The sequence below is a fragment of the Dipodomys merriami genome, unplaced genomic scaffold (genome assembly GCF_024711535.1).
Source record: "Dipodomys merriami isolate MVZ:Mamm:240054 unplaced genomic scaffold, mDipMer1.0.p SCAF_328, whole genome shotgun sequence".
Classification (NCBI taxonomy): Eukaryota; Metazoa; Chordata; class Mammalia; order Rodentia; family Heteromyidae; genus Dipodomys; species Dipodomys merriami.
The window spans coordinates 904,369-918,340 of record NW_027204804.1 but is presented as its reverse complement, the minus strand read 5'-3'; the positions used below and the strand labels follow the sequence as shown (position 1 = coordinate 918,340).

Sequence of the window (13,972 nt, the reverse complement as noted above, 5' to 3'; positions counted from 1 at the left end):
TGGAGAACAGAGTCTCATTTTCTGCCCAGGTTGGCTTTGATACCAGGATCCTCAGCCTCCTGAGAAGCTAGGATTACAGGCGTGAGCCACCAGTTACTTAAAAAAAAAAAAAAAAAAAAAAAAGCCAGGCACTGGTGGCTCACACCTGTAATCCTAGCTTCTTAGGAGGCTGAAATCTGAGGATCATGGTTTGAAGCCAGCCTGGGTAGGAAAGTCTGTGAGACTCTTATCTCCAGTGAACTACTCAGAAAAAACATTGGAAGTGGTGTTGTGACTAAAGTAGTAGAATGCTAAACTTGAGCACAAAGAGGCTCAGGGACAGTACCCAGGCCCTGAGTTCAAGCCCTAGGACCAAACCGCCCCTGCCCCTACCCCTACCCCTACCCCCCACAAAGTTGTTATTTAAAACTTCTCTTTTTTCCGTCAATCCTAGGTCTTTTTTTTTTTTTTTTTTTTTTTTGGGGTCCGGTCGTGGGGCCTGAACTCTGGGCCTGGGTGCTGTCCCTCAGCTCTTCAGCCCAAGGCTAGCACTCTACCACTTGAGCCACAGCGCCACTTCGGCTTTTTTCTTATGTGGTGCTAAGGAATTGAACCCAGGGCCTCGAGCATGCAAGGCAAGTGCTCTACCACTGAGCCACCTTCCCAGCCCAATCCTAGGTCTTAAACTCAGGGCCTAGGCGCTGTTCCTGAACTCTTTTTGCTCAAAGTGAATGCTCTACCAATTGAGCCACAGCACCACTTCCAGCCTTTTCTGTTTTTGCAGTACTGAGCAATCGAACCCAGGGCTTCGTTCATGCTAGATGAAAGATTATTAGACTTTGCCAGAGAATCACGCAGACATCCAGGTACAGAGAACAAAAAAAGGTTTATTGCTGGAAAAGGGGGCCGGCAAGACCCCTTCTCACAAGGGAGAAGTGAGAAGCAGCACCAGCTATTGTCTGAGGTGACCTATATAACCTAGGAGGTTTAGGAGGTGCTAGAAGAGGCTAGAAGGCGGAGACTCTGGTGTGGACATGTGGGCCAGGGGCTTCATCATGGCGGACTTGGATCTATGGCTGCCATCTAAATAGTAGATAAGGGTCCTGCAGCTGCCTAGACCTGAAGATCACTTTTAAGTGGCTCCTGTTGCTTTATATAGTGGTAGCTGCCCCCAGAGAAGTGCCATCCCAAGGTAAAAGGGGTTGGAAGTGGATTATTTACTGCCTTTACTACAGGGCCTAGTATTGCTTAGGAAGGGAGTGTGCTAAGCTGTGGAGAAGGGAAGGAGTGGACTAAGCTATAGGAAGGGAGCTCATTTCGCTAACACTAGTCAAGCACTCTACCACTAAGCCACATTCCTGGCCCCCATTCTCTTGCCTTTTGAACAAATTTTATTATCTAAGACTGTACCTCTTAACAATACCTGGTGCCATATGCACCAATACTGGTTCACATACATGCAAATGTTGACTTGTTTCTCTTTATATATATAATAAGCAGTATAACCTAACCCAGTTGGTCTTTGGAGCAGGTTGAATTCCTGTTTTGACTCTAAACTTGATGTGATCTTTCATTTCCTTCAATTACTTTTAAAAATAAATTTATAGCCAGGTGCCAGTGGTTCACACCTGTAATCCTAACTATTCAGGAACCTGAGGTCTGAGGATCACAGTTAGAAACTAGCTGGAGCAGAAAAGTCTGTGAGACTCTTATCTGCAATAAACTACTCAGAAGATAGCTCAGTGGTAGAGTGCTTGCCTTGCATGCAGGAGGCCCTGGGTTCGATTCCTCAGCACCACCTAAGCAGAAAAAGCCAGAAGTGGCGCTGTGGCTCCAATGGTGGAGCGCTAGCCTTGAGCTGAAGAGCTGAGGGACAGCGCCCAGGCCCAGAGTTCAGGCCCCACGACTGACCAAAAAAGAAAAAAAGAATTTAAGGTTGTGCCTATTAAAACTGTATTATCTCTCAACTTACATATTTTTACTTTTTTACAGTTACATAATGTCTAATATATAGTCTCATAATTACTTCTTATTATTTTGCTATTGCGGTTATGGTAATTGAGCTGGAGTCCTTCTGTATATTAGGCTCAACCACTGAGCTATATCAGTTACCAGAGGATAGATGACGGCCCCTAGCTCCCAGTCCTGGGGCTTGAACTCAGGGTCTGAGCACTGTCCCTGAGCTTCTTTTGTTCAGGGCTTTCACTCTACCACTTGAGCCACAGCATCACTTCTGGCTTTTTCTGTTTATATGATACTGAGGAATCAAACGCAGGGCTTCATGCATGGTAGACAAGCACTTTACCACTAAGCCACATTCCCAGCCCAAAGACTTCAAATTCTTGAGATCCACTCCTGAAAAGCATTTCAGGGTGTCTAACAAAAAGGAGACTATCACAAGGTAGAAAGTTGTTTTGTTATAGTTATTGTTGTTGTTTGTCGGTCATGGGGCCCATACTCTGGGCCTGGGCGCTGTTCCTGAGCTCTTCAGCTCAAGGCTAGCACTCTACCACTTGAACCACAGCACCACTTCTGGCTTTTTCTGCTTATGTGGTGCTGAAAAATCTAACTCAGGGCCTCATGGGTGCAAGGCAAGCACTCTACCATTGAGCCACCTTCCCAGCCCACAAGGTAAAAAGTTTTAAAAAGGTTTGCTTTAGTAAAAAACAGAGCTAAAGGAAGAAGAAATAAAGAAAAACATTTCTTGCTCCTCATACAGGAAACAAGAGTCTCTATCTGTAGCTTTTTTGCTTTCTGAGCTGGGAGAATACCTATAGTCATGTCAGACTAGTGACTCTTTATCCCATCCAAGACCTAGGTAGCCTGCAGGACTTCCTTCTATAAGACATACTTTCCAATCTGTCTTTACCCAACCACTTATTTTGGTTTTGTGTTTAAAAAAAAAAATTCAGGGGCTGGGAAGGTGGCTCAGTGGTAGAGCGCTTGCCTTGCATACATGAGGCCCTGGGTTTGATTCCTCAGCACCACATAAGCAAAAAGAAAAAGGCCGGAAGTGGCACTGTGGCTCAAGTGGTAGAGCACTAGCCTTGAGCTGAAGAGCTGAGGGACAGCGCCCAGGCCCAGAGTTCAGGCCCCATGACCGGACCCCAAAAAAAAAAAAAAAAAAGTTAAAAAAAAAATTCAACAGGTCAGAAGTACAATGCATCTTTTATTTTATTAGGTAGTTGTACAAAAAGGTTACAGTTCCATAAGTTAGCTTATGAGTATACTACATCTTCATAGACATTACTCCTTTAATTGTTCTCCCCCATTTTCCCCTTCCCATCCTACCTTCAAGTTACATAGTTGAGTTGTGTTTGTTGTATTTGTTTTGTTCAAGTCCTGGGCCTTGAACTTGGGGCCTCTGAACTTGCTGTCCCTGAGCTTTGGTGCCCAAGATAAGCACTCTACCACTTGAGCTATAGCTCTGCTTCTGGCTTTTTAATGTTTAATTGGAGATAAGAGTCTCACAGATTTTCCTGCCTGGGCCGTCTTTGAATCAGGTTTCTTAGATCTTAGCCTCCTGTGTAGCTAGGATTACAGACATCTGGCCATAGTTCAGTTTTTACATAATGACATTGGCTGTAATGACTGCCTATTCCTCTATTCGTGTGTCTCCCATTTGTCCTCCCCCTAAACATGTTTTCACTACCTGGTATTCATTTTGATTCCTCCCCTAAGTGTACCATCAGTTTGTGTATATATGCACAGAACTCTGTATTTGTTATCATTATGTTTGTATTTTAGATACAGCTTCCACGTATTAGAGAAAACATGCCATTTTTCTCTCTGAGTCTGACTTATGTCACTTAACATACTTTTTCCAAGTCTGTCCATTTTTCTGCAAATAACATTCTTTCTAATGGATGAGTAAAATTCCATTGTATGTATATACATTTTCTTTTCTTTTCTTTTTTTGTTGGTTGTGGGGCTTGAACTCTGGGCCTGGATGCTGTCCCTCAGCTCTTCAGCTCAAGGCAAGCACTCTACCACTTGAGCCACAGTGCCACTTCTGGTTTTCTGAGTCTCAGAGTTTCCTGCCTGGGCTGGCTTTGAACCATGATCCTCAGATCTCAGTCTCCTGAGTAGATACTGATGGGCATATGCCACATTTTTTTGATCCCTTCATCCATCTGTTAGTACAATGCATCTTGATCAGTGTCTCCCTTTCCATATTTCTCTCTAGTTCTCAGATTTTTACCATTTCAAAGAAGCATATCTCTTAACTTTGTAATTTAACAAGGAGGTAGGTATGGTGGGAAGCGAGCTTAGTTGCTTTTTTCAGTTCACTCCTTTTTTTAACTTCTCAATCTGGACCTTTTGCTATTTCTTGAAAATAATATATTTTCCCTGTCTCCTCATCTCTCTATCCATCCTACTTCACTTAACACTATCATTTAGTTTAATCATGATTGATAAGCACTTCACGTGTTATTAAGATGATAATGCAATCAGTACAACAATAAATACAGTATCCCACACGGATGCATAGAACTGTTGGATACAATCCTAGAACTGGAACTGTTGGGTCAAAAGTACTTTGTGCAGAGTTTTTCTTTTTGTTGTTGTTTTGTTTTTTGTCATGGTGCCCTTTGGTTCATGGCTAGCTTTCTACCACTGGAGCCACAGCTCCACTTCAGGTATGGCGGTGGTTAATTGGAGAGAAGAGTCTCATTGACTTTTGCAGCCCAGGCTGGCTTTGAACTTGAGATCCTCAGATCTCAGCTTTCTGTGTAGCTAGGATTCCAGGTGGGAGCCACCAGCTCCCAGCCCAGGTGTGTTTTTTTTTAATAAACATTAATAAATCAAACTTAGAGACATGCAGAAGCTTGAATAAGAGCGCACCTAGATAAGGTCAGGTTTTCCACTGCACAGAGGAATGAATTGATGCTGGGGAGGGAAAGTGACACAGAGCACTGGGTGGCAGGAGGAGCCTCGGCGCCCAGCCCGGGGGTCCGACCTTCCCGCCCGAAGTGTCGCGGAGCTGCGCGCGGGTTCCGCTGTGTGGATGTCGCCATTTGCTGCCTTAATCTCTCGGGTTGTGTCTCCAGGGCTGTTTTTCTACGCGATCGATTTCGTGTGTGCGGTCAAACGACCTTGGCCGAGATCACTTAGTCATCCTTCGCTTGCAAGAATTCTGGACTTCGGTCCCCGCCACTCCCGAGAGATCATTTAAATTTCAAGCCGGGCGAACGGGACGCACGTGACGTCCCGCCACCCCCGCCGGGATCTTCTTTTGCAACCCGGCAGTTGCCAGCACCTTTCGGAGTGAAAGCGCCCGCCTCTCTCGGGGGGGGCAGCGTCTTCATTGGATGGCGCATGTGTCAATCACCAGGTCTCTATAAATAGAGGAAGCCGGCGGCTTCTGGCTCCGGAAGGCACCGGTGTGGCGTGAGTCGCGCGTTGTGGTCGTGCCGCGCGGGCCGCGTGAGGGAGCCAGCTCTTCGGGTAATACTGACTGTTACTTCACGCTAACTCGAGTAGCATTTTTGTTTTGAAAGCCGTCTCTCCTCCCCGCCTCCTGTCTCGGCCGAGGCCGGCAGTGATGGCAGAAGCGGCCGCGGGCGCCAGCGGCGAGGCGATGGCGGCGATGGTGGTGGCGGCGGCGGAAGGCTCCTCGGGCCCGGCGATCTTGTCTCTGGGCCGGGGCTTTTCGAGCTACCGGCCCTTTGAGCCCCAAGCCCTGGGCCTCAGCCCGACTTGGCGGCTGACGGGCTTCTCCGGCATGAAGGGCTGAGGCTGCAAGGTCCCCCAGGAGACGCTGCTCAAACTCCTGGAGGGACTGACGCAGCCGGCCATGCGGCCCCCGCTGGGCCCCGGCTTGGTTGGAAGCCTCGATGAGGTGGCCCAGGAAGCTGGCCTGCAAGCCGCCGCAGCCTTTCCCACCCTGAGCATTGGGATGGACTCGTGCGTCATCCCGCTGAGGCACGGGGGTCTGTCGCTGATACAGACCACTGACTTCTTTTACCCCTTGGTCGAAGATCCTTACATGATGGGGCGAATAGCGTGTGCCAACGTGCTGAGTGATCTCTACGCCATGGGCATTACTGAATGTGACAACATGCTAATGTTACTCAGCGTCAGCCAGAGTATGAGTGAGGAGGAACGAGAGAAGGTGACACCGCTCATGGTCAAAGGCTTTCGGGATGCTGCTGAGGAGGGAGGGACCGCAGTGACGGGTGGACAGACAGTGGTCAACCCCTGGATTATCATCGGTGGGGTGGCCACTGTGGTATGTCAGCCCAATGAATTCATCATGCCTGACAGCGCTGTGGTAGGGGATGTGCTCGTGTTGACCAAACCCTTAGGAACCCAGGTTGCCGTCAATGCCCACCAATGGTTGGATAACCCCGAAAGGTGGGGTAAGATAAAGATGGTAGTCTCGAAAGAGGAAGTCGAGCTGGCCTATCAGGAAGCCATGTTCAATATGGCTACCCTGAACAGAACTGCCGCTGGGTTAATGCACACATTTAATGCCCATGCAGCCACCGATATCACAGGCTTTGGCATCTTGGGACACTCTCAGAATCTGGCCAAACAGCAGAGAAACGAGGTGTCATTTGTCATTCATAATCTGCCAATCATCGCCAAGATGGCTGCCGTCAGCAAGGCCAGTGGGCGGTTCGGACTCCTCCAAGGAACCTCATCTGAAACCTCTGGAGGGCTGCTCATTTGTCTGCCAAGAGAACAGGCAGCCCGCTTCTGTTCTGAAATCAAATCTTCAAAGTATGGAGAGGGTCACCAAGCTTGGATTGTCGGCATCGTGGAAAAGGGAAACAGGACGGCTCGGATCATTGATAAGCCTCGAGTCATTGAGGTTCTACCTCGTGGTGCCACTGCTGCTGCTGCTGCTCCTGATAATTCCAACGCTTCCTCTGAGCCTAATTCGTGAGATGGAATAGCAGAAGTTGTTAGGAACTTCAAGCCTTTGTACACGATGATGGATGAGTCTCAAGTGTTGATTTTAAGAAATTTCCAAAGAAGCCTGCCTGCGTAGTGGTTCCAGCTGCCCTGTCTAGGTGATTTGAATCAAGTCATCAAAAGCTGCCCGTGTGTACATTCCAAGGCCAGAAGTAACATTTTGAACTTGGGGGTGGGAGGGGTAGGGACATGTGTTCATCTCTTGGGTAGATAGATGAGGAGCAGGAAAAAAAAAAAAAAAGCCAAAACCTGCTTTCTCTTTTGAAAGCAAGATGAAGATGAAGCTGTTCCAGTTTGATGGATTTGTCTTTGCACTGGGTTGATTCATTTCTGCACAGGGGGTGAGATTATTAGAATTACCTACACAAAAACTAAGTTGCAACATGAAAATGAGAAGCAAATGAGTTTGAACCAATACTATTGATAAGTCTAAATTGTTAAGAGAAATCTTATGATGCAATGTCAAATTCTTTTATTAGATTTTTTTTCTGAGGAACTGTCTCTTTTCCTACTCTGGACAAGAGTTGAGCAGCTTGTCCAATGACTGGGAAAGGAGGACATGCAACCACCTGACTTGGTCTCTATTAATGATGTCTTTCCCTCTAAAGCCCGGTAAGGACTGGGAGAGGCAGAGCAAGCTCTAGAGCCCAGGCCTTGGTGGTCATTAAGATGTTAAATATTGTGCTGAAAAATTCCTGGTGATTTAATTACTAATTTCTTTTGGTTTAATAAATAAAAGGGACTTTGTTGGAAAACTTGTCTGGCTAATGTTTGCTTCTTGGCGATTCTCAAGCTTTTGGCCTTATCAACTAAACTTGTTGATACATTTAGAATCCAGCAAAGTGGAAAGAGTTATTTTCTCTCATCCTGGACCGGGAGGTTTAATACCCAGATTTAGATTTGTATCTTCTTCCTGATATGACACAAAGGGACTGAAAATGGATATATACTTGAGGAATCCAAGGGCAGGAGGAAAAATAGCAAAGGAAAGATTTGGAAAGTGGAAGGGGCTGGGAGAGGGATAAGCCTTAGAAGCTGCCAGGGGAGACCAACAGGAAGTAAACTGATAGGCTCCAGAGGTGCTTAGAAAGGTGAGGGGGTCAGGGCTAAGGATGAAAACAGTTGAAAGCTTTTATGCAATTTAATTAGATCTTTATACTTCTCAAACTCCTCCCATTACACAGGTGACTCACCTCTTGCCTGGGAAAGGGGCAGTCAGGAATACCAGGCACAGCAGAGGACAAAGCAAGAAAAAATGAGACTGCCCACCCTCTTCCTCAACTTAGCCATTAAGTGGAGCAAGGTAGCTAAGTGTTTACCTAGGATGCACAAGGTCCCAGGTTCAATGCCCAGCGTAGCAAGAAGGAACAAATAAAAATCCTGCTGAGGGGCTGGGAAGGTGGCTCAGTGGTAGAGTGCTTGCTTTGCATGCCTGAGGCCCTGGGTTCGATTCCTCAGTCCCACATAAGCAAAAAGAAAAAAAGCCAGAAGTGGCGCTGTGGCTCAAGTGGTAGAGCTCTAGCCTTGACCTGAAGAGCTGAGGGACAGCGCCCAGGCCCAGAGTTCATACCTCACAACTGGACCTGAAAATAAATAAATTAAAGAAAAATAAAAATTCTGCTGAGCACTGATGGCTCATACATGTAATCCTAGATTCTCAGAACTCTAGACCCAAGGATTGTAGTTTGAAGCCAGCTGGGCAGAAAAGTCTATGAGATTCCTTTTCTGTTGTGAACACACACAGGGAATGGGGCGGGGGAGGGGGAGAGGGGGGTTGGAGGGGGGGAGATGCTGGTGCTTAGACTCGGCGTGGGACTGTCCCTTTCTTGCTCTTGCTTTTTTTTTTTTTTTTGGTTGGTCATGGGGCTTGAACTCTGGGCTTGGGTGCTGTCCCTGCACTCTTCAGCTCAAGGCTAGTGCTTTACCATTTGAGACAGTGCCACTTCTGGTTTTCTGGGGTTAATTGGAGATAAGAGTCTCACAGACTTTCCTGCTGGAGCTGGCTGTAAACCACGATCCTCAGATCTCAGCCTCCTGAGTAGCTAGGATTACAGATGCGAGCCACTGACACCTACCCCTTTTTGTAGGTTAACTGGAATTAAGAGTCTCATGGACGGGGCTGGGAAGGTGGCTCAGTGGTAGAGCGCTTGCCTTGCATGCCTGAGGCCCTGGGTTCGAATCCTCAGCACCACATAAGCAAAAAAGCCGGAAGTGGCGCTGTGGCTCAAGTGGTAGAGCGCTAGCCTTGAGCTGAAGAGCTGAGGGACAGTGCCCAGGCCCAGAGTTCAAGGCCCCACAACTGGACCCAAAAAAATAAAATAAATAAATAAATAAATAAAATTTTAAAAAAAGAGTCTCATGGACTTTCCTGCCCAGGCTGGCTCAAACCAAGATCCTCAGATCTCAGTACTCCTGAGTAGCTGGGATTACAAGTTTGAGCCACAGACACCCTTTGAGGCACAAGCACCCAGCTCCAGGAAACACATCTCCAATTAGCCAAGAAACTGTAAGTAGAGGTGTGGCTCAATAGAGTACCATCCTTGAGGAAAAAGCAAAGGGACAGCATTTAGGCCCTGAGTTCAAGCCCCAGTACCAGCACCAAAAAAAAAATGAAGCATATTATTTTATTAAATTTCAATATGCCAGGGATAAAGGGACACTACCAAACAACAGCAAATGGTTCCACAGTATGCTCTGTGCCAGGCACTGAGTGCTTTAGATGTATTAACTCAAAATTCCAACAACCTCGTTTTGCAAATGAAGTTAAGGTGCTGGAAGATTAAGAAATATGTCCAGAAAAGAAAAACAATGTGGCTGGGAATGTGGCTTAGTGGTAGAGTGCTTGCCTAGCATGCATGAAACCCTGGCTTCGATTCCTCAGTATCACATACAGGGAAAAAGCCGGAAGTGGCCCTGTGACTCAAGTGGTAGAGTGCTAGCCTTGAGCAATAGAAGCTCGGAGACAGTGCCCAGACCCTGAGTTCAAGCCTCAGGACTGGCAAAAGAAGAAAAAGAAAAGAAAAACATTGTGTGCTAAGTCACACAGAAAGTCTTAACTCCAGAGCTCATGCTTCTAATTGCCGTGATTTAAAGGTTTATGATTAAGGACGTTGTCTTACTTACCATGAAGACTGGGAGCTAAAAGACAATGCTTTCACAATTCCGAGGGTAAGTGATTTTCTAATGTGAAATTCTATTATTTTCCAGGCCTGGCACACACACCCCAAAAAAATCAGCAACAATAATCCTGGGGAAGTTCTTGAAGGGTGGGGGTTGAGGTACCTAAAATTTCCAATTCCAGATCCACAGAGTAGTACCAGGATCCTGAAGTTTAGACCTGAATGCCACCTCTCTATAGGATAGCACCTGGATAATCTAGAACCATTTTTTATTCAAGGACGACTGAATGATTCTTTTTCTTGGGACAAGGATGGGGAGGGAGTGTAACTTCTTTGAACTAAAGACACATCTGAGGTAGGAAAATAAAAGTGGGTCCTAGTCATTGCTGACCATCTTCCTCTTTTCCTTCAATCTCATTCAAATAGAATGCGAGCTAGACTTAGAAAGTTTCTCCTGTCCCTAGGCGTAAGGTCCTTCATTTATAGGATTTTCCCATCCAGCTGATCCTCTACCAGTTCATAACCCACTTGCCGCTTGGCTTAGGGCTCAGCTTGACGCCACCAGGCAAGTAAAGCGCCTGCGCTCTGCGTTCCGCTCTAGTCTCTTTCCGGAGTCAAATTGGTACCTCTCCCTTTAAGAGGTTCCGCTTAGGCGGAAGAATTCGAGGGTGAGAGTTTAATAGTGCAACCTTTGAAGCTTCTTCTGATTGGTCCAGTGTGGGTAAAAGGCGGGTTGTACCAAAACCCACGTCAGTGATTGGTTTTACCTCCGGTTCTGCCCTGTGAAGGAATGGAGAACGCTTGTGATTGGCCAGGAGCCTCGGAGGCGGGCCCTGAGCGTGGCGCGGGGTTTTGTGTAGTGGCGTCTGCCAGGGGTTGAGCGTTATGTCCCGTGCCGGGGGCGATGCGCGTGGGGAGGAGCGGGAGGATGGCACTGCAGCTGCCGGCTCGTTCAGCTTCAGCCCGGAGCCCACGCTCGAGGACATGTAAGCAGCCTGAGATCGGGGGGTGACCCCTTCCCTTGTTGGGGAGGGCCCCTCCACCTCCACGTGGTTGGGAAGAAAACTCAGTTGTGCTCGGGCCCCGCCTACTCCCTGTTGACCTCTGAACCTTGTCGTGTGCAAAACGGGCTCAGCAGTGCACAACTGAAGGGGAGGAAGTGGGGTGATGCCCAGTTTGGGGGCGGTTAACGAGATCTGATACTGCCTCTGCCCATCTGGAGTTGGGGGGGGGTGTTGGGCAGGGGCAGATGGACCGTCCATTGCGGGGAGACATTACTTCTTACTGGAGGAAATCAAGGAAGTCTTCCTAGAGGAAGTGGCTGTAGCATTGGATAAAACAAACCAATGCGCAGAGATAGGGACATTCTGGGTAGAGGAAACAAGAATATTAGAGGCAGGAGATGGCATAATAAACAATACTATTGTTAGGCTTGGCTTATGGTGAAAGAGGCAGTGACATGCTCAAAGCATCTAAGAAACTACTTGACAGGGGCTGGGAAGGTGGCTCAGTGGTAGAGTGCTTGCCTTGCATACATGAGGCCCTGGGTTCGATTCCTCAGCACCACATAAACAAAAAGCCGGAAGTGGCGCTGTGGCTCAGTTGATAGAACGCTAGCCTTGAGCTGAAGAGCTGAGGGACAGTGTCCAGGCCCAGAGTTCAGGCCCCACGACCGGACCCAAAAAAAAAGAAACTACTTGACAGAATCCTTAATCCCATTGATTTATTTAGTGCTTCAGCTTGAATTTGAGACCTGAGTACTGTACCTTACTTTTTTTGCTCAAGGCTGGTACTCTACCACTTGAGCCACAGCCCCACTTTTGGTTTCTGCTGGTTAATTGGGAGTAAGAGTCTTACAGAGTTTTCCTGCCCCTGGTGGCTTTGAAACTTGATCCTCAGATCTCATCCTCCTGAGTAATTAAAATTACAGGGGTATACTGCTGGCTTCCTAGCGCATACCCCCTTTAAATATCACTGGGGTACCTGCTGCTTAACCCCATAATCCTGAGCTTGTACTTCTGCTTGCCTGTTTATTTTTTTCCAGCCGACGCTTACATGCAGAGTTTGCTGCTGAGCGGGACTGGAACCAATTCCACCAACCTCGGAACCTCCTCCTGGCCTTGGTGGGAGAAGTGGGAGAGCTGGCAGAACTCTTGTGAGTAAATGCAGGCTTTTTGTTAGAGTGTAATGGTGGAGGCATCTACTCCTTAAGAGATGGTGCTGTGGGGGAGAAGGGTGGGAAAGGATGGATAAGAGAACCCTGGAGTTTGGACAGGTGATCCAAAGACCACTTTGTCACAGGATAGATTGAATCATTGCCCCTTAGTTGTTTTTGTTTTGAACTCAAGGTCTGCACTATCTGTGATCTTTTTTGCTCGAGGCTAGCGCTGTACCACTTGAGTCACAGCTCCACTTATAACTCTTTTGAGAGTTCATTGGAAATAAGAGTCTCGTGGACTTTCTTGGGCTGGCTTCAAACCTCAGTCCTCAAATCTCAGCTACTAGTTTGGTCTAGGCTCTTCATTTTTTATAGATCAGTTGGCATTAACTGTGTGAGAGTTTTCAAAACACTGTGACAATTTTATAAAGTAACACAGGACGTGAGGAAGTAACAGAGGGAAGGCTTTCTGAAGAGGTGACATCTGAATTGAGACCCAAAGAAGAAGGAGCCAGCCCAGGAAGAATCTAAAAAGAGCAGGAGGGCTGGGAAGGTGGCTCAGTGGTAGAATGCTTGCCTTGCCTGCATGAGGCCCTGGATTCGATTCTTCAGTACCACATAAGTAGAAAAAGCCAGAAGTGGCACTGTGGCTCCAGTGGTAGAGTGCTAGCCTTGAGCTAAAGAGCTGAGGGACAGCCTAGGCCCAGAGTTCAGGCCCCATGACTGACCAAAAATAAATAAAAAGAGCAGGAGAAAAGGCTTGCAGAGGGAGCACTAAGTGCAAAGTCCTTGTGACAATTTTGCTTGTTTATGAGGCAAAGTCATCAGTGACTTGGTGGACAATGAGAAAGAGGAGTGCATTAGGAAGATGAATTAAAAGGCTTCTGTGATGCTCAAGGTCTGAGGTTTGCTCTGGAGTGCCAGTGATTGGGCTAGAGAGTAGAATGAGACTCCAAAGCTCCAACAAGTAAAGTATTCTCTTGGCCACCCCCTGACTCAGGTAGAAACACAGAGGTATAGCTTTTTTTTTTTTTGAACTCTGTACCTGGGCACTGTCCCTCAGCTCTTTAGCTCAAGGCTAGTGCTCTACCACTTGAGCCACTGTGCTACTTCCCGTTTTCTGGTGGTTAATTGGAGATAAGAGTCTCACGGACTTTCTTGCCTGGACTGGCTTTGAACCTTGATCCTCATCTTAGCCTCCTGGGTAGCTAGGATTACAGGCATGAGCCACCAGCACCTGGTGAGGTATAGCTTTTATCCATGGGGTCTCTCCCCCACACTTATACACTACCAAGGGAGGTGTGGCCCATTGTCCTATTTAGTAGCAATCTGTATCTGTCATGTTCTGTCCCCAGTCAGTGGAAGTCTGATGCAGAGCCTGGCCCCCATGCCTGGCCCCCGAAGGAACGAGCAGCCCTTCAAGAAGAGCTTAGTGATGTCCTCATCTATCTGGTAGCATTAGCAGCCCGTTGTCATGTCGATCTTCCCCAAGCAGTTCTCTCCAAAATGGACACCAACCGGCGACGGTACCCAGTTCACTTGTCCCGTGGCTCTGCCTGCAAGTATACAGACTTGCCTCATGGAGCCATCTCTGAAGACCAAAATGTGAGGCCTGCAGATGAACCCTCAACCTAGAAATACAGGACTGGGACCTACATCTCAACATGGAACCATCTCCCCCTTTCCTAACAACGGGCCTGCGAGCTCTATTTCCAGATGTCTGAGGCCCAGAACCTCTGCAGCTGCCTCCCAAGTGTTTTCTCTCCCAATAAACGGTTTTGTGTAACCTCCAGAT

The 13,972-nt window shown here is 47.4% G+C and overlaps 2 protein-coding genes across 2 annotated transcripts; both read left to right on the top strand.

The window, feature by feature from the left end:
- Positions 1 to 5,341: 5,341 nt before the first annotated feature.
- LOC138841756 (selenide, water dikinase 2-like) lies at positions 5,342 to 7,655 on the top strand. Its single transcript, XM_070042623.1, has one exon. It carries the CDS (start codon positions 5,525 to 5,527, stop codon positions 6,869 to 6,871), a length of 1,347 nt encoding a protein of 448 aa, XP_069898724.1. The 5' UTR covers positions 5,342 to 5,524; the 3' UTR covers positions 6,872 to 7,655.
- A 3,205-nt stretch (positions 7,656 to 10,860) lies between these two features.
- Positions 10,861 to 13,957, top strand: LOC138841696 (dCTP pyrophosphatase 1-like). The gene is made up of 3 exons (XM_070042473.1): positions 10,861 to 11,005; positions 12,064 to 12,174; positions 13,533 to 13,957. The coding sequence occupies exons 1-3, from the start codon at positions 10,905 to 10,907 to the stop codon at positions 13,810 to 13,812; spliced, it is 492 nt and encodes a 163-aa protein (XP_069898574.1). The 5' UTR covers positions 10,861 to 10,904; the 3' UTR covers positions 13,813 to 13,957.
- The last annotated feature ends 15 nt before the right edge of the window (positions 13,958 to 13,972 follow it).